Below are 19,378 nucleotides of genomic sequence, written 5' to 3'. Positions count from 1 at the left end.
CTACTTAGGATGATGAATACATCTGTCATGAATCAAAGCTGATTACTGTCTTACTCGTAATGAAAGAGCTCAGTATCCTGTTTCACTGGGGCTCTGTGAAGAAAATGGGGAGAAGCCGTGTGCTATGTCCAAGCTGCTCTGAAATCCAAGCCTACAGAGTGGCTGTCAGGAGGATGCACTCCCTCGCTGTGCACACTGACTTCCTAAAAGGGAGATTTGGTACCTTTAATCTCACCAGTAGGCGTGTTAGGTTGTTTTACATTCTATACAAGTAAATTCTGATTAAAAGCCTGTAATATTTCATGACAATTGTGTTAGTGTTCATACACATTTTTACACTGAAACCAGATTAAAAAAAAAAAAAAAAGAAAAAAGAAAAAAAAGAAGAAACTTACAAAAGACATCTCCTCTAAGGCTTTGCTCATGGTCAATCTGGTTCTCAAAATCTTCCATCTCCTCTTCATCTGACTCTTCTGCCTCCTCTTCTTTCTTTTCCTCAGCGTAGCTCCCACCAAGGACAAAACCACCTTCATAATCCAATAACTGCAAGTGGGTCTCAGAAGCTGGTGTCACAGCCACTTCTGGGATCACATTCTTGATTGTTTCATGTTTTTTCACAGTGTTTTTGTGTGCAAGAAGTTTCTTAATTGTGTCCTTAGCTGTTCCAGGGATCCTTGGAATTTCCTTCACTGACTTTTCAGGGATGACTAGAACCAAGAACATGTTAAATATTCATCTATGGAATCATTGAGCAATCACAATGTTCATAAAAGGCATTGTGATGTCCTTTACAATGTCCAGAAACCCAGGCAGCCAAATGCTCTACTATGAGATATAAGTTTGACTCTGCACAGAACTGAATACCCATCGACTAGTTACACATTTAGCTCTGTTGTACCAACAACCCCTCTGAGAATGCCAAATCTTCCTGAAATTCTGAGGTGAACCAGAACATAAGTGTAAAATTTCCTGAGATTGTTACTATTCTATGATTCTTCTTGGCTACAAAACACTAAAAGGATAACCAGCATTGTAGTATCTTGCAACTTTAGATTTTGCTCGGAAACACAAAGGTGACAGAAGTGAAAAATTTAAGAGGGGGGTAAAAGTAAATTGAGATTGTTCAAATCTGTAAAACAAAAGAAAATAATCTGTATTTGGGGTTTTCCCCGTTATGAAGTATAATGTAGTCAAATACCCTCTATATCCAGGGAAAAACTTCAAAACATTAATTGGTAAGAGGACAATTTTACATTTACATGGGAGCTCAGATTTTCAAATCATGCTTTCCTTGGTAACGTATTGAATTTGAAGACACAAGCCTTTTATTTCCTTTAAAATTCAGTTTTTCTCTCTCTACAATCATCAAACCATGTTTGGATGCTCGAATGAGGGACACTTTTCATAGGAACCCCTTTAAAGATGCATTTCTAGAGATGTGGGGAGGCAGAATTGATTTTCCACCAGCCAAGGGACCCAGTAGCAGCACAAAGGGGTCCTTTGTGACAGTACATTGGCCAGCTGTTCTCTATGTTCTCTTAAGATAGGCAAATTATAAGTTTACATGAAACAAGGAAAGTTTTTAGTTATGTATTATGAAAAACTTGCTTACTATCCTTGCTATAGGGTAGTAAAACACAGGAGCAAGCCACTTAGATTATTTGAACTGTATCACTAGAAATTTTAAAAAATTGTTAAGCAACCACCTGTCATTAATATGCTGGATATGATCTGCCTCAGAGCTAGAGCAGAATAGAGCAGAACAGACTAACTGATCTTTTTTAGTCCCTTCCAGATGTACTCTTCTGTCATCTGACCAAGACTGATGGCTCTTCGTGATGATGGCCAAATCATAACTGAGGGTTAAATCCAGGACTCCTTCAGATGCGTTTGTTCAACGTATGTTTACAGTACAAAGCAAATTCAGAGGAAAATTATGGCAATACTGCAGGTGTTGTTTTTTATCAGCAATATCAGTTGCAGTTCAGCACCAGTTGGGGAACACCACTGTGCCAAAACTAGGTCTGGAAGGGTTTGTGTGACAAATATGCAAGTTTGAGGGAAGACATAAATCTGAGGAGTTCTAATTCATGAGATGATCCTATCCCACCATAAGGATTCCACTAGAGTTAAGCAAGTCCCTACCTGTCCCAGTAGCAAATCTACCGAGGAAGAGAGTGTCCTTGGGGTTTAAATCTATGGAAAAAGACTTTGAGGCTTGAGACAATGAGACTTTTAAAGCAACTCAGGATTTCATAACTACTATGAGGTGATGAGCCAGTATGCAATTCTAATATATATACTCAGCCCTCTAGTGTTGGCCACAGCCTCAATCTGGGTGGGTGAGGAAGAAGGACTGGTAAGCAGGTTAGTGAAACCATGTTATCAGCTACTGACAGCCTTCTGGAGTTTGAGTCCTTTATGTGAAATACCTAGGAAATAACGAGAGCTGAGCAGTTCCAGTGTGCTGTACAGAAGCTCTTCCATAGATAGAGACTGTTTCCAGAATAACCTTACATACTGCTTCCCATCTTTGATTCTCATTCAGTATTGATGCTGCACCGTCTACAGTATTTGGATTACAGATGGTAGGGGAAGTCAGCTACTTTTATTTCCCTCTGCTTTTGCTGTCTAGTGATTGGAATTATGAGGGCAAGAAGATATTCTTATTTTCCTCCTCACTTAGTATAACAAAAACTTTACAGTAGAATTTTGGGACAGATGGACTGGACTTGGAATCTTTTTAATGTGTGGGTTTTTTTATAGAAACATAACACAATAAAAAACACCAGTTAATAAAATAGAACCATGGTCTAGTAGGAAAATGGGAAAGCTCCCTAAATTTATATTAACTCCTGGAAAATACAAGCCTATCACCGTGAATTCATCACATTTTATTTACAACACAGCAAATGTAATTACATGCTATTTAGTATCCCAGGAACAAAATCAGACTCTCTTGCTGTACTCACTGGAGCATTCAGATTTTCTGAGGCTGCAGTTGGAGGTATACAGTAAATGGATGCCAATAAAAATAAATCAAAATTGAGGATTTGGGTTTTCTTCTCTGGATAAAACTTGTAGTCTTGCTTGTCAGATACTTGCAAGTAAAATCTTTACTAATACTCCACTAAGTGAACCTGTCCTCTGGAGAGTGATAAAATGAAGGATGTAAGGCTCTCTACGTCTAAAATCAGAACACAGCAATAAAAATTAACAGGAAAGCTTCATTCTAAACAAATTTCCTCTTGATAATCAATAACAAGAAACTTCAGGCTGTTAATAAAGAGCCTATGGAGATTTTCAAGCCAGCAGTGTCTGCTCAGCAAACCTGAACATCTGCTTTTAGTTGCTGCTTTGAAGTCCTCCTAGTGAAATGAAAAATTCTTACAGCTCAACATAATAAACTCTGTGGTGTCAGAAAACCAATCTCCTTGTATGTGAGAAACTAAGCAGTGCAGAAAATCAACTGACAGGAATGACAAATAGGGAGATGAAAGTGTATAAATCCCCAGTTTCTTGGAGACTCCAGTTTGCTGCTGCAATATGAAAATCTGCACACTTAATGGGGGCAAAGAGGGACCAAGCATATTTTAGGATATATCACTACTCTCCTTCTAATCTGCATTCAGCTTTAGAGTAGCCTGAGGTGTGGATTTAAGGCTTTTTATGGCTACCTGTAAATCACAGGAGGAATGATCCTGTGTAAGGATAGACCACCTTAAATTCAGTCTGTTCTGTTGAATCCACTGCTTGTGGACTTGCCTGAATGAACAGTTCACCTTCTATGACAATCTGGGGTGCTACCACTGAGGGTGTGATTTTTCAGGAGCCTCTGCTCCAAGGCATTTCTATAAACACACAGGTGTTGCTCACAAACATTTGTGCATTTATCTCTCCATATGACTGCATAGGGAATTTGAGAAAGTGAAAACAAATTTAGTGCATTTCATACCAGCTCTTCTTTATGCACCTTCCATCAGGAAGCATGTAGATTAACATCTCTTGCTCTTACACAGTTTGTGTTTATTGCCCTAGTATGAAAATATCTTGGCTTTTGAAAGTATATTATTTGAATTAGAAAGAATTAAAGTAAAAGGTGCAAAAAAAGGCAAATAGTGGCTGCGGGCTAAAAGTAAATCTTTTCAGTCATCAGTTGCTGTGCAAGATTATAAAACCACAGAAACGATTTGATGTAGGATGTCTAATTAATCAAGTTGTGAAAGCTGAGTTGGAAAAAATATAGAGAGAGCAAATGCCAACCCCTTGTCTCTGTACTGCATTGTGTAAAGGGAAATACTCTGGGGATGATATAGGAGAGGGATAGATTTGTTTTTTTGCCCACAAGTCCTGTGACCACAGCCAGTGCTGGCTGGGGCTCTGAACAACAGGAGACGGTTCACTCTGCACTCCAACAGAGCATCATGCTGCCTCCACCTTCACACCCAGCAATATATTTTAAAACCTAGTGACAGACAAGCTTGGGAGACTGGCTTACAAGTCCTTTTGTAGCTCTCTTTGTGGCTTCTGTATATAAAGTTTGGAGAGGGGTTGAATGTTTAAGGTGAGTCTGTAGATGTGAGTAAAGATTAGATCAGCAGGACACAGTTTCAGAAATCAGTCTAAAAAGTCCTCAACCTCATAATGAAGGATGCCTCTTTTAGCGAGTCTTAAGAGAATGTGAAAGCTTTCACAGATGGGTTAAAATACAGATTCTAGACTATTATTCTCTTTTATGCACCATGGAATATCATCCAGTAATTATATTTCTAGCCTGCTTCATTTCTAAAATTCTTACCATCTTATTTAGGGAAGGATGCTTTGAGAAAGCAGGGCAAGTTCATCACACTGGACTGTGCTTAATACATGACTAAACCAACAAGCAACGCTTCCAGTAGGAAATGTGGTATGACAAAAGCTCCAGTGTTACTCATTAAAGGATGACAGCAGTATTTGGCTCCATACTGAATTGAATTGTAAGAATCTCACCAGTGATATGACCAGAATTGCTTTTAAGCTTGAAATTTTATGCTGTCAAACCCAACTTTTCTCAGGACTGGCAAGTTAACAGGTGAAAACATATATGGCGTTTAGGGGTTACCCTATGAGCAAATAAAGGAACCTAAGTAATGTAAGAGGGACAAAGAGAGCTGTCACAACTCTGTATTGCCATTTAGAAATCCAGCAAAGCATAATGAAGAATAGTAACCTCCGCCTCCAGCTGGGCAATAACAAGAGTGCCATTGTTGAGCTTCTTAGAGTAACACCTGAAGGCTATAGGCTTTAAGTTAGTACTGCTTTTTCCTGTTATTTTGTAGCTTCCTATCAAAAAAGTGAACTAAACATAGGTTCATTTTTCCCCCAGGAATCTTAATTGCTAATGGAACCTTGTGAGACCCTATTCTTAAGTAAAAGCTGGAATAGACATAGAAGCATGTGGTGAGGGAAATGTGGTTTTTCAGTGCACAATAGGAAATCAGGAAATGCATGAACCTGAGAACAGCAACAGCTTGCAGCAAGATAGAGGCCAGATGTGGAAATGACTAGGGCCTTTTTAGGGAGCATTTGAAAGGTTACACCTCTAGAGATTCTCAAATGAAATCTGTGCTAGAGACAGTTTAGAAATACCCTCCAACGTTTCACGTGTATAGGAATATTGAATGGCAAAAGAGTGCCTGAACAATCAAAGGTTGTATCAGTACAAGCAGCACTGTGCAAAGGTGAATTTTACATTACCTCATTTATTAGCTTATTCAGTAGCGTGAGGAGATGTAACCATAGAAGTTACATTACAAACAATGTGCTTAGTTACTCTCTTTTCATACTCCGAAATTAAGATATATATTAAAATGTTTTTCATTTGTTATAAAAAGCTAATACTGCTGCCATAGTAGCCCATTTGTTATATGCTAGAGACAATTGCTATAAAGAACAAACAGTTCTCTGTGGAAATGAGCTTTCCACCCTGTGGCAATAATTATGTGGAGTTCTGAGGGCATATTTAAGAAGCCTCTCTTTTAGCTGCAGCACAACCCCAGGCCCATCTGTTGGGAGCTGGGCTGGGCTGCAGGAGCAGCAGCTGCTGTCACCAAAATAAATGTGAAGCCACAGCCTCCAGTGCCCAGATTCCCAGGATGGCATTCTCATCTTATTAAAACCAACAGCAAAACTTCCTTTGACTTCAGTAAAGCCAAAGGTTTTCCTCACTTGCTGTGTGACATGGAGAACACTTAGTGTTTCAGTGTAGGCTGGTACATCTAATTTGTGTGTAACTGTTTGAAAAAACATTTACCTCAATAGCAAAACACACATCTTACCCCATCACTTATGCTGATCAGACTTTTTTGAGAATTGCAATAGAAATCAGCTACTGAAAGATTCAAGGTTAAAAGAACCTCTTCCCTTAAAAAGGAGGTGTATGTGGGGGAATAACTACCAGAGAAATCAGACTTTTAGCACCAATGCTTTTCAGATTTTACCTGCCACTGACTCCGTAATTTCCCCCCTCCTGCTCTTTTGTTGTTGTATACAGCTTTCTAGCTAGACCCTTGCTTTGACCTTCTGGCTATGGCTCTGATTTCCCTTATTACTATGTGTTATTCCTACTATCGTCTCTTGAGTTAAGTCTCTCTTTCATTTAGTGTGTTCTGCTAAGTTTATGAATGCACAGCTCCTTCCTCTTCTAAACAACTAATGGACTTCAGTAATTGAAAATATGGCATGAGGAAATATGCAGAGAGAGAACAAACAGTTTAATTGAAACACCAGTGAGAAGACAGATATCATCTATCTACAGCACTGATTTTTTTTACAGGGCTAGATATTAAAAAAAAAAAAGTGTCATAGCCTCTCCACAAGCTAAAATATTTCCTTTGTTCATATTTCGGCAAGCATTCCTGTTTAATTGTTTCTGCTTGAGGAAATAATATTTTATACATAGGCTTGTTCAAAAAGAGATTTTCCTTTGAAATGTTCAGCTTGTTGTTAAAAGGACAAAAAAAACCCCCTAAGCCAAAAAACCACAACCAAGCCAAACAACACAACACACACACACACAAAACCAGACCCTTTTGCTCAGAGATATGTTTGTTTAACGTTTCATCTGTAGTACATTTTGTTTTAAGAGAACCGTATGAAGATGTGTCATATCAGTTTGCCTTGATATTCAGTCAGGTCTCAAGCCCCATTGCATCTTCCCATTGCAGTAAGCTGCACTGACATATCACAATGGATGATATTTAGCACATCTAGCAAGGAAACTGGCTCATAACATTGAGCATAAAAAACTTTCTGAACAGCCCTGCAGAGACAATATATATCCAAATGAATCCTATCAGCACCAGTCAGGTTTTTCTCATTAAAAGTCAACATTTTTCACTGGAAGTAGAAATGTAGCAAAATTTTAACTTAGAAAAAATCCCTGTGCTTTTTATTTTCTAAATTAAATTTTAGCCCTTCTAATGTCCGGAGTTGCTTTGGCTTTGTGTTTAATGTATGTTAACATGCCCAGATTATATAGTTATAGGTACTAACAATGATTTCAGATTGTAACAACAGGTTGAAAACTTGCCACTGGCTTTATCACTCACTCTACTTTTCACTGGAATTTCCCCCCTTTTTGCACCAATTTAAGGCTTGAAAAGCTACATTTGCGTAACTCCAAAAAAAGTCTGTACCGTTTAAAGTCACGTTTCAATGCTGCATGAAAGGCATCACAATGAACAAGAGATACTATATCAAAATGATCATACTTTAAATTAAGAATGAATTCATGAAACTTCTAAGACTGAAGGACTGCAATTTTTTTTTTTTTTTTTTTGAGCTCCAGCAGTATAGGGCAGGAGAAACAGCATAAATACATATACATGCACTGATTAGTCATATATATACACACACACACATATAAGTATACATACAGTTTTAGCAGAACACTTTCAATTTCCTGATCTATAAAACAACCTGATTGAAATCAGATGTTTTGGGTTGACCCTGGCAGGTATCTTCATGGTTTTTAGATACTAACTATATTCTTGGAGTATAAAAGTAGAATGTAGTAAGATAACTCATACTTGAGCTTCAAAGGGGACAAAAGTCTCTGCATCTGGAACCATTGAATTCAAACCGGTGCCCACACTGAGAGAATATATTTAATATTAAATGCAGAAAAAATAATGGCTGATAAACTCTTGTACCAATAAAGTGCTATTCCAAATGCAGCGTCAATATAGATGAGATATGGGAGGTTTCAATTACTATTATAAAGGGAGTAGGAACGTGAGTAACAGAGAGACTCATAGAACATCTGTGACCATGAAGTATAATCATAATACATACCTGATGAAGAATTACTTGGAAAAGACCCAGGAAAAAGAGTTTATATATTATGTAGTCTTCATCTTCTATTGTCAAGAGCTTTTAAAATGTTTTCACAATGTCTTTTGTTCAAAATATTTGAGGAGGACGTAGAAGTCCTCCTGAGTAAAACATCTCCAATGACATTGTGGTAGAAATCTCTGCTAGGTTTAATAGAGGAATTAAATTGAAAGGTTCATTTTAAATATAAAGACAAGAGCAACCTTTCCTTCTTTCTTCCTGGAGGATCATATTCAGTTAGAACCAGGCAATAACATTTTTATGGGAAGTCTTTAATACTCAATAGACAAACAAAGGCAAAATTGTAAGTGAAAAGAGTTCAGCACAGAAGTCATGGCTTTCCTCCCTTCTCTTCCTTTTTGCTAAGTTAGCTTGAAACTCTTCTGGAAGAGCCTGCACAGCACTCCAGGGGACTATGCCATGGAAGTTTGAAGAAAATACACAGTAGACTTTTAAAAGCTATTTTCTCTGTTTCGTCAGGCCAAATTATCTGTTCTACTTGGGATTCTTAGTGAAACTATGAGACTTGGGGACTCAAATGGAAAATGAGTTTGAGCTAATAATACTCATATCAGCTGTTCAATGTATCATACAATAAATATGTTATTTCATGGACAAGTTTGCCTGGGTTGATATTGCAGCACAGTTCAGCATGATCTTTCCTATAGAACACATTCTAACCAACAATTACTGGAGAAAAACAATATAGCACTTCTCCTGACATCCAGTGGTACTCACCAGCGCAATCAAATCCATTTCCTCGGTAGCCCTGTTTACAATTGCATTTGAAGGACCCTTCGGTGTTGAGGCACTCTGCGTGGTGGTTACACCTGTGTGTATTTGTCACACATTCATTGACATCTAGGGAAAGATATAAATGCTTTAGTGAAAACTGAGTCAAAACCCAAACTTCATGACAGCCTGCTTGTGCCTGCCATCTGTTTCCATGTGTTGCAATCACTAGTGTTAGAACAAGACGGTCCAGAGACCATTGGAGGCAGAAGACTTCACACTAATGTCAGCTCCAAGTACACAATTACTGGCATGTGCATCGATGGAAAATGTAGAGCATCCCAGTAAAAACAAAGTGAACACAGTGATTTTTTGATTGACAACAGGATTCAAACTACAGGCTGTGCACACTGTTCCATTAACAAAAAGCAAAAGGTACCAAGAGAATGTGTGACATAGATTAAAAAAACACTCATCAAATCGGGGGGTTGGACTAGATGATCTTTGAAGGTCCCTTCCAACCCAAATTATTCTATGATTCTATGAAATCTTTTGCGTTCTTTCACTGACTTTAGAATAAATGCAATTGAAAGTAACCCCGAGCATGCCAAGATGTTGAGAACTTTTATCTCAAGTTGGACTTGATAATCCTTGTTGGTTCCTTCCAATTCAGGACATTCTATGAAATTCTACAAAATCTACCTCTAACATTCCAGCATATGATGCTGCACAAAAAGAGTATGATCAGGAAAAATTCAGTAGAAAATACTACATTCAACTGACAGCAAAATGTACAGCCATCAAGAGCAACTGATTTTGTTCTCCTTTTCTCCTAATCTGCTACATCACAAATATGTTTCTGATTTCTCCCACATGAGGGAGCCAAGTTGTTGCACAAATTTTTGCACCACTTGCATTTTATCCAGATTGCTTCATTTTTAGCAGGTGACAGGTCCTCCCATAATGTAAGTCAGCTAGGAGACCAATAGTAGAAAGACTGACTCAAATATATGGTATGTCTTGAGAGTGAGAATCAGGTTTGCAGATAAAATCCTGACTACAGAGACCTCTCCAGTTTTTCCCCCATGCACAAATAGTGTATGAAAAAGTAAGTATTTTTTCTGCTTTAAGACTCTCAGGATTTGCATACAACAGGAACTATAAACTTGAGTCTCCAAAACCTGCCTTATGGTCTCCCTCCCACCCCTACCTCCCAATACCAAGCAAATATAAACAAAACTCATTAATCTTCTTTCGTATGTATTTCTTGTTCCAACCCTTCCAGGCCCTTGTGTAGTCAACTGCTTGAACACTACTGCTGCAGCGCCTGCTGCTGTAACTTAAGCTTTACTGTTCTTCCACCATTCAGCTAATGGATTCAAGCATGGGAAAAGGTGTTTTGACATTCGTTTTAACACATGGACATGTCAAGATAACCTTTTGCCTCTATTTATTTTTGTTTGGGAGAAACTTAGGCATGCAAGAGAGACCTGAAAAGCAATTAAAACCTAGTATTTTCTTTTTTTTTCTTTTTTTAATTCTGCACTGTCCATCCAAACAACTGTATTTACAGTCATGAAGGCACTTGATTCACATTCCTCATTAATGACACACACACCAAAACCAGCACAGGTTGAAAGCCAACAGGACGAAGAATGGCTCTTTAAACCTGTACCAGAAGTAGCACTTCTTTGCAGTCAGCTGTTGATACTGCACTACAAGCCCTTGCACATCTTGACTTGGTACAATAAGGCAATTTAATTTGCAAGTGCCAGTGATTAGGTTTTTCATAAGGCCACAGAGAAAACCATGAGAAAAGTTCAAAGTGTCTTAGTCACATCTTTTATCCATTTCTGAGGCAGTATCCCCAGACCAGGCCAATGTGCTTCAGGCAATGACAGGAAAGGTGCATCATGTGGGAATGAAAAGGAATGAAGAAGGAAAATTCATGGGCTAAATCTTACCTACACAGTCATAATGGCTGCTAACATATTTCAGTTCATATCCAAGCTGGCACTTGCAGTAGTAGCTTCCAAATGTGTTGACACATCTGCGGTTGTAAGAGCAGACAGCTTGGCCAGCAGAGCATTCATCAATGTCTAGAGCAGAAGAAGGGATGCTGGTCAGATCCATGAGAAAGTAAACTGGGAAAGGAAGAACTAGTTGGGATTTGCTATCACAAGTTGTTTAATAAATAAGTCTTATAATTTCACACTTGTGGGTGGCTTTGCATGTGTTCAGACAAATGAAGTGGCAAAATATGAACTAACTTCATGGAAAATTTTGGGACCTGGCATGGTAAAAGCAAGGGTAACTGGCAGGGGGGATTCTCCTCACTGGGGACAATGATTTGCCCTAAGATCATGGAGTGGGGTCAGGAGGAACTCCACAAATTCCATTATTTCCCTAATAAAGGAAATGTCAGAGAATAGTGTAAGAGAAGGACACAGAAACGGGAAATTGAGAGCAGCAGCAGCTTTTCTACTGAATCTCTGCACCTCTCCTTGCTGGGCTAAGTCAAGACATAGCAGGGAGAGTGTTTCCAGACTGCGAGTGGTCCATCCAGCAAGATAGATGACAGGGACAGATGTTTTGGAGAGAGAAGGAGGAGCCTTGGTATAGGAGGAGCCTAGGTACCTTATTTAACAACCATTGTAATTAAGTGTTTGTAATTTATTTGCTTTGTTGTAATGTCACATTTAAAACAGTGTTGATTATGATATTTGATATTTGTCCTTCCCTGTCACACTGCTGTGAAGTGCTGCTGGACACCACGGTTCGTCTTTTTATCATTTTTACCATACTTTTACAGTGCTTAGGTGATAAAAGGGAAGTGGAAAACAACAGAAAAATACTTAAACAAACCTACAGTCAAAATCCCTACACCTTCCTGATGAGGATGGCTGTTCCCCAGCCTCCAGGGCATGCCCAGACCTCTCCAGGGTCTCATTTCCCCATGCCTCTGCCAGGACCAGGAGCTGTCACAAGGTAAAGGACGAGCCTGCTGCACTCAATCCTAGCATGAAGCTTGTGTCTGCAGTGAACACTAAAGACTCACTGGACTCTTAGAAGCAAAAGGTTTAGGTTAAGTTAAAAATTTTTATCTATAATTGTTTTTTTATTCCTTCGCTTGTGCACATGCAGAACAGGAAAAGTGGAAACACATCAATGTGCTGCTCTGCAGGTCCAGAAATAATGTAGCTTCCTAGGAGGATTAAGCTAAGACTAATAGCCAGGGATCTTAAAATGTTTACCTTTTTATACTGTTTCTGTGACTAATACCAGAGTATTAGAGTATCTTATAATCTATTAAGCATCTATTATGCTATACAGCAGGAAGATGCTCTCTTATTTTAGAGAAATTATGACATACCACAGGTCATACAGAAAGAAGAGGTCTGATATTTCCAGCCACTGGACATACCTTTTTTTTTTTCTATTTACCTTTTATCATATGCACTAACATTCTTCTAAATACATTTGAGCAGGTTCAGTAGATATAAAGGAACTCAATATAAAAGAATAAAAATAGTTGCCTGAATAACTCAATAAGAGATTTAAGAGAGACACTCTTGTCTTTTGCATTTAAATACATTTGTCTACAGTGTTCACCTTCACATGACTCTTACATAATTCAAACATGTTAACTGTGATTGGTATTAGTCAAAGATCCTTGCTGATTATTCAAAGCAGGACATTTCCAATTACAAACTCATTTCATTTGAAAGACAGAAATACCATTGTCATGTTGGAGTGTGTATAGTTTAGAAGTTGAGCCAAGTATCCATATGGGTTTATTTTATAGCTCCTTAAATTGATAAAGGAGTCCCAGGCCATTTGGCCTTCATATGTGATGATATTATGGCTGTGCGTTAAGAAGAAAAATTCATATAGTAACTGTCCTTCCACACAGTAGCATCTCTTGCTTGATGCACTTATTTAATCTTTTGTTTGAAATGTTAAGTATAATGTTGTTTTGGCCACTGGAATTAAAAATACTTTTTTATGCTTGAATGTTAAACCTCTCAACATTTAAAACATTCTTTAAGCTGTAGAAATCATTCAACCAGTATGTTTTGGTAAGCAGCATCTAAAATGGATTAGCTACTGTTATTCTTTGCTTGTAACGTATCATGTCCAAGCTACCCTTTATAATCTGCAGGACTTAAACCATTGTGACAGAAATAATGTAAAAATATGTGAAAGTATCAATATCATTAGGTTATGTTGCTAAAGAAATTTTAGTAAATAGCATCTGTTGCAAAAAGTTTTCTCATAGAATCACAGACTGGTTGAAGTTGGAAGGGACTTCTGGAGGTCATCTGGTCCAACCTCCCTGCTCAAGCAGGAACACCTAGAGATAGTTGCCCAGGGCCACGTCCAGGCAGCTTTTGAATGTCTCAAAGGAGAAACTGTAATTCTTTATTTTCCATTGTATTTTGGGCAGCTCTAGGAAATAAAACATTTCCCAGCTGCAATTTTCCATCTTCTGTGCTTGCCTGAGTGCAATAAACATTAAAAACCGCACTAAATATCATTCCCTGGGGTTGCCTAGGGGTGTAACCTATTTAGAGGCCAAGTGAGACCAGGAAAAAAGGGTTAGATTGAGAAAGAGGGAAAGTAGGAAAGAAGGAAATAGAAAAAATTTTGTGGCTTTTTTTTTTTTTAAATTGAAATTGTTCAAATGCTGTAAGTTAGAATTTTATAGGAAAATGTACTTACTGATTCAGAAGGAAAATTGCATTTCAAGAATTAGATCAAGTTATTCTAAAGAAGAAATCTGGAACTGAAAATTCTTTTTTTTTTTTCATATGAAGCTTTGCTACTGGGCATATTTTAAAATGAAATTACATAAAATAGACACAAAGCATTATGTCCTTTAAGCTTAAAACAAATAGAATCTAATCTGAAAAATGAACACTTGCAGAGACTTTCAGGTTTGTCTGTGATGAACAGTAAATAGAATATTCCAGCTTATGGAAAGATGTCTGGGCAGACCCTGGAGCTGGCTTATCAGGACACAGCCCTGCTGATGCTGGGGTCATCCTCAGCTCCTGGATCACCTTCTCCTTAAGGAGCAGGGAACCCCTCCCTGACATGCCCTCTCACTGCTCCTTCTTCTTTAGTTGTTGCAGTGGTCCCTGCTTTGGAGAGTCTGTTTCACATATACTGGGTTTTGAAATGAGTTCGTTTAGCTTCAGTATTAAAAGGGGTATGATTTCAGCACAGGATTACAATGCTGTAGTGCTGCTTTGTCAGATGACAACATAAAACCGGTATCACAGAACAGCACCAAGTGTTGTAAGTAATGCTTTCCTCATCACAGGAAACCCACAGGTTAAGTGATGTTGAGGCTCCTGGAGAAAAGTCTGGAAGTTTGTATCATGGGTTATCACAATAAAAGATATAAATGATCCAAACACAAACCCCAAATCCTTTAATGCATTATGTCAGTAAGGCAGTTCCCTGCAGGCAAAACATCATTGACCTCAGAGGAATAGGGAGAAACTGAATATGTTAATGACTCAAATTGATGTCAAAACATTTAATTATTTACTGAGGATGGGAGTCCTCCAAAGAATTACATGGCCAATATTACAAGAACATTTAAAAAAAGAAAAACATACAAGCTTTACATCATACTGTGAGTAACAAGAAGTTCAAGCCAGTGATGACAGCTAACTACTTATTAACCTTTCCCCAGGCTCTTAAGATTTTTGGGGATCCTATAGAAAAGAAGCTGAGCATGAGCTCTCTAACCATACCAATGCACGTCCTTCTGTTTGGTCCCAACTGAAGGCCACCTGATGGACAAAGACACTGTATCTCCCCTTTGACTTCTTCACATCCATACTGGCAATTTGCCATGGCACATGACCTAGAACCTGAAAACAGTATTTAAAAGAACAAAACCAGCAAAATCTAGGCTGGGATCACATGCTTAAAATTTAAATCTGGATGAATGCAGAAAATAAATGAGAACAACAAAATTCCATTAATCACTTATCAAGATGTTCATGCACTAAAACATTAACAATTCAGCAGTCCATGAGGTAAATTGTAAATTCCCTCTCCCCTTCAATTTTTTCTTTCCTACCCTTATTCCTTCTTTTTCCTCTGTTCCCATTTCTGTGAATTCTTACTATTGCCTTTTCAATTCAGAGACAGAACTGCTCAAAGTAGAAAAAAGATTTTGCTTTGTTTAGATTTCCTTTTGTGACAATTTACCATACAAGAGTACTATTTGGTACTGAAGTGTTTTTATTGCTTAGCATTACACGTGCTTCTAGTAAAGAATTTGATTTAGAAAACTATTTAGCCTGATGGAGTTAGAAATTGTCCTTATTTTGATCCTTTATGAAACAGATACCTGAATCTAAAGAGACACTATCCAGAATACAAGTCTTGGTTGCCTCAGATTGGTTGGGAGTATGAATTATTGAAGATGACTTAACCTCTAAAGAGAACTGTAGGGGGTGTAGATCTTGTGTTAGAGACCTATGAGAGGTTAGAAAAGTAGGAGAAATGTATTAAGTATGTAGGGAGATGTTTCTAAAAACCTGAAGTTATCCAGAAAATGCTGTGATGCCAGGGAGAGAAGTAGTATTTGGAAGTGTTTACTGGAGCAGATGGAGGTGCGTGCAAAGAAAGTATTTCTAGCTACTCTGCTCTGGTATTGTTCAAGGAAACAGAACTGTATATAGGTTTTTTGTAAGTGAAAGGTCTGGAACACTTGTCAATTTATTAGAGACAGAAATCAACGGCAAGAACTTGAATACTGGCTGCTGCTTAGGTAGAAAAAGATTGAAATTTTATTCTAAAAAGCAACATGTTTATTGTCAGAGGTACCAGCACTTTCAGAACAGTGCTTAATAGTGTATATACAAGACAATGATGTGTGCAGGTGCGTATATAGCCATATTGTTGTGATTTAAATATAAAATGTAATGCATTTTAGTTCCGTGTGCTATTAAAATTAATCTTTTTAATCTGTGCCAACATTGCTTTTCTCAGGCTGGTTTGTTTAGACTCTGTGGCTAAGTGATAAATTTTGAAGGCCAAGATTTCATTTTATTTGTGAAAGCATCTTACTTTTGTATGAACGAGAACATACACAGCAGCAGGAGGTAAGAGGAAAAAAAAACAGACTGTAAATCATAATACTTTGTTACATTATCATCTTCCTAAGTGGCAATAAAGAAACTTATGAAAAGTTATTCTTATCTTATTAGCAATTGTCTGATTTTTCTTTTGTTTAAAGCTCCTGTTCCTGGCTTTGATTAGACACAATATTGACTTCGATGAACTGCTAATCAGATCTAGTATAGGAATTCCTGCAGAAGTTAAGTCATTTTGTGTTAGGTACTAACCTACCAACTATTTTAAGCAATTGTTCTCTGTGACCCAAAGCCACATTCTTCTGATACCCTTCTTCCAGATCCATGGTCCCTTGGTGTGGTTGCAGATAAACCTGCCTGCTCAGACTAGATGGACTTCATCTTGTGAAGGAGACCCACATCATAGAGAATTTGATTCAGAAGGAGCAATAATATGCTCAAAATGTTTTCCTGAATAAAATGGTGAGATTCTACAGCTGGTTAAATAACCTAACATTTCATCCAAGCACAAGCTTCAATTGGCATCAAGTGAAATGGGAGGCTAGTAGACTTAAACAAGAATAACTTCTACTTGAGTATGCAGTTTGCTATGTCATTTCGTAATCATAGTTTCTGCTTAAGAAAATACAAGCTCTTTGCAATGGGAAGGTAGCAGATGGGTTGGGTTAATGAAGCACAAGCTGGATGAACATAAAGGTTTTTGCCTCCTCAACCAGAGCAGTCAAGAATGGAGAGTTCCCTTCTATGGGAAACCTTTTTTTTTCTCCCCTGAAATTTGGTTTTATTCTGTGTCAGTGTTTGTTGAGGTTCCATTGAAAAATCACATTTCTGTATGCCAAAGTGAAATGCAAGCTTCAGGGCTCACAGCTGCTCGGGCATTTTTTTTCCTGTGTACTTGACACTGGCCACTACTGCCACTGAGAAATTCAGAGTTTTGTGCTGGCTCAAGTAAGGGACAGTGCAACTACACATTTGGTAGAAATGGAGAGCTTCTTAAATCAAGAAACCAGTTCTGAATTAAGACTGACTTAAAAATAATCTGGCAGAAATGGTAAGTAACAGCCTGGATCTAGTTTCCTGACTTGGTTCAGAAGTGTGGTTGCAGCGAGTGTTTGTGCTCAGAGCAGGCAGAGTGTGGGATGAACGAGACAAAGCTGCCACTGGGCTTGAAGGGAAGTGAAACAGGACAGTTTATTGTGACTGTAGTTACGGCTTCTGCCAACTTCAGCTGCCTGTAAGACAGTGGCCTTACTGAAAACTACTCGGAACATGATGTCAGCAGATACACAAATTATCTTGGAAGAAATGAAAGAAGTACATTTCCATTTCTCATGGATCTCAGGGACCCACAGCTGTTGTCTGCTGGTGATACCCACAATGATTAGTAACACAGAAGCACAACACTGAGCTGTGATGCAGGCAAGGGAAACCCTTCAAAAGCTCTTCCTGCAGCAATTTCAGTTTCAAGGCCATAAAAGAGAGAGAGTAAGAGCTCTGGCTTTTCTGCCTGCCTCACAGCTGCAGACCTTGCACTCCTGTGAGCATTTGCCAAGGCTGGGTATTCTTCCAGTTATTCCAAAACTGACAGCAAACTTGCCAGATGGACACTCTGCCTGGTGCGAGATTGTCTCCAAGATTTGAAGATTAAAGCCCTTCAGAGTTTATTGTTCTTTGTCATACCCATGGGAAAGATTATGCTGCACCCCATTCAGCCAGGTCCATTGCTTTAGGACAGGACTCTCGAGCAGATTGTTCAGCTGCTGAGACCAGCTGGTTACCTTGTCCAACTGGTGCATCTGTTCCAGTCCAGTGGACTCTAGAAAGGGCTGCTACCATGTTACCTGGGGTTTTGTGAAATTCAAAGCCAAAATACCAGTATGGAACAGCTCACGTGAAGAAAAAAGTGTCATTGAGAAATATGAAGCTTCCTTAGGTCTGAAAAATCAGGTTGGTTAAGAAAGCAGAATACTTTCCATTACAAGCTGACTTAAAGACAAAGAAAATAGGTAGAAACACAGTTTAGATAAGCCTTAGCTCAATGAACAAAAGTTTCCAAGAAGGTGACGGCAAGTGTGGGAGGTATATCAGCACTCGGAGAAAGCAAATGATTCAAGGAGCACAGACAGGTAAAGCAAGGAGTAACATTATGAAATTCAGCACATTAAAAAGTAGTCTATATTGGTGTTTTGCATGGGTAGTATCGTTCATTCTTATTCAACAGATGAAATGGCAGGACTACACACCAAGGCTATACTATCTGTCCTTTGTCTGAAGTAATGCCATCGAAGATTTTTACTCCTAGCAGGACAAAAATTCCTCTGAACACCAAAATACAAATATGACCTAGTTTACTTTATCTATATACCACCAAACAGAAAGACTCTTTCAGCTGCTGGGAGTATCAGAGAGCTGAGGTAAAGACCCTATCTTGAATAAGGTAAATCCATTCATCACAGGAAGAAAATCTGTTGGGATCAAATGCTATAGATTATTTTGGTGTGCCTGGCCTTTCAGCTGTATTACTTACTTGTACATGTGCCATCTATAAGCATGTACCCGTTGAGACAATAGCACTTGTAGCTGCCATGTGTATTCATACATCTGTGTTCACAGGGACGTGGTTTCAGTCCACATTCATTCAGATCTGCAGAAGTCATTGGAATGAAGTGAATGCTGGGTTTATATACATATATTCATACAGATAGACGGATAATACTGCCTAATGCCTTGAATTCCCCACAGTAAAATCGCCTGGATTGACAATGAGCCAGCCCCTTGCAAGATGAGGGTTTAGCAGACCATCTGGCTGAAAGACTGCTAGCAAAACTGACATACACAGACTTCTACACCTGAAAAATCAATGCAAACTGGCCACATCTGGCAGCTTGTTAGCAAGAGGTGAGGGGTGGGGAGAGAATTGTGGTTACTCTGTTTTCTGGGAGTTATTTTTCTGGATTTCTGTGATTCTAGCTGGAGATTTCAGCCTTCCAGCTGGCCTCTGTACTAGAAAGGAAAAAATGTGAGACTAAGACCAGCAAATCAGTTTGAGATAAAGTGAAACAAATATGTATTTTTTTTCTGAGCTATACATTAGCACCAAAGTTATCAGGGCAGGGCTGTCTAGCAAAGATGAAATACAATACACAAAAATCATG

The 19,378-nt window shown here is 38.5% G+C and overlaps 1 protein-coding gene across 1 annotated transcript in view; it reads right to left on the bottom strand.

Moving 5' to 3' along the window:
* The window catches only part of EGFL6 (EGF like domain multiple 6), a gene marked incomplete at both ends in the record, with an annotated part of 46,289 nt that overhangs the window by 14,999 nt on the left and 11,912 nt on the right, over positions 1-19,378 (bottom strand). Inside the window, 5 exons of the mRNA XM_080350637.1 lie at positions 396-707; positions 9,112-9,234; positions 11,070-11,204; positions 14,871-14,990; positions 18,751-18,867. Of these exons, the coding sequence (XP_080206763.1) occupies positions 396-707; positions 9,112-9,234; positions 11,070-11,204; positions 14,871-14,990; positions 18,751-18,867 (807 nt within the window). The remainder of the gene's footprint in view (positions 1-395; positions 708-9,111; positions 9,235-11,069; positions 11,205-14,870; positions 14,991-18,750; positions 18,868-19,378) is intronic.

Source organism: Nesoenas mayeri, assembly GCF_963082525.1.
Source record: "Nesoenas mayeri genome assembly, chromosome: 1".
In the NCBI taxonomy this organism is placed as follows: domain Eukaryota; kingdom Metazoa; phylum Chordata; class Aves; order Columbiformes; family Columbidae; genus Nesoenas; species Nesoenas mayeri.
Note: the sequence above shows the minus strand (reverse complement) of the source record. Positions and strands in the feature narration are given on the sequence as shown.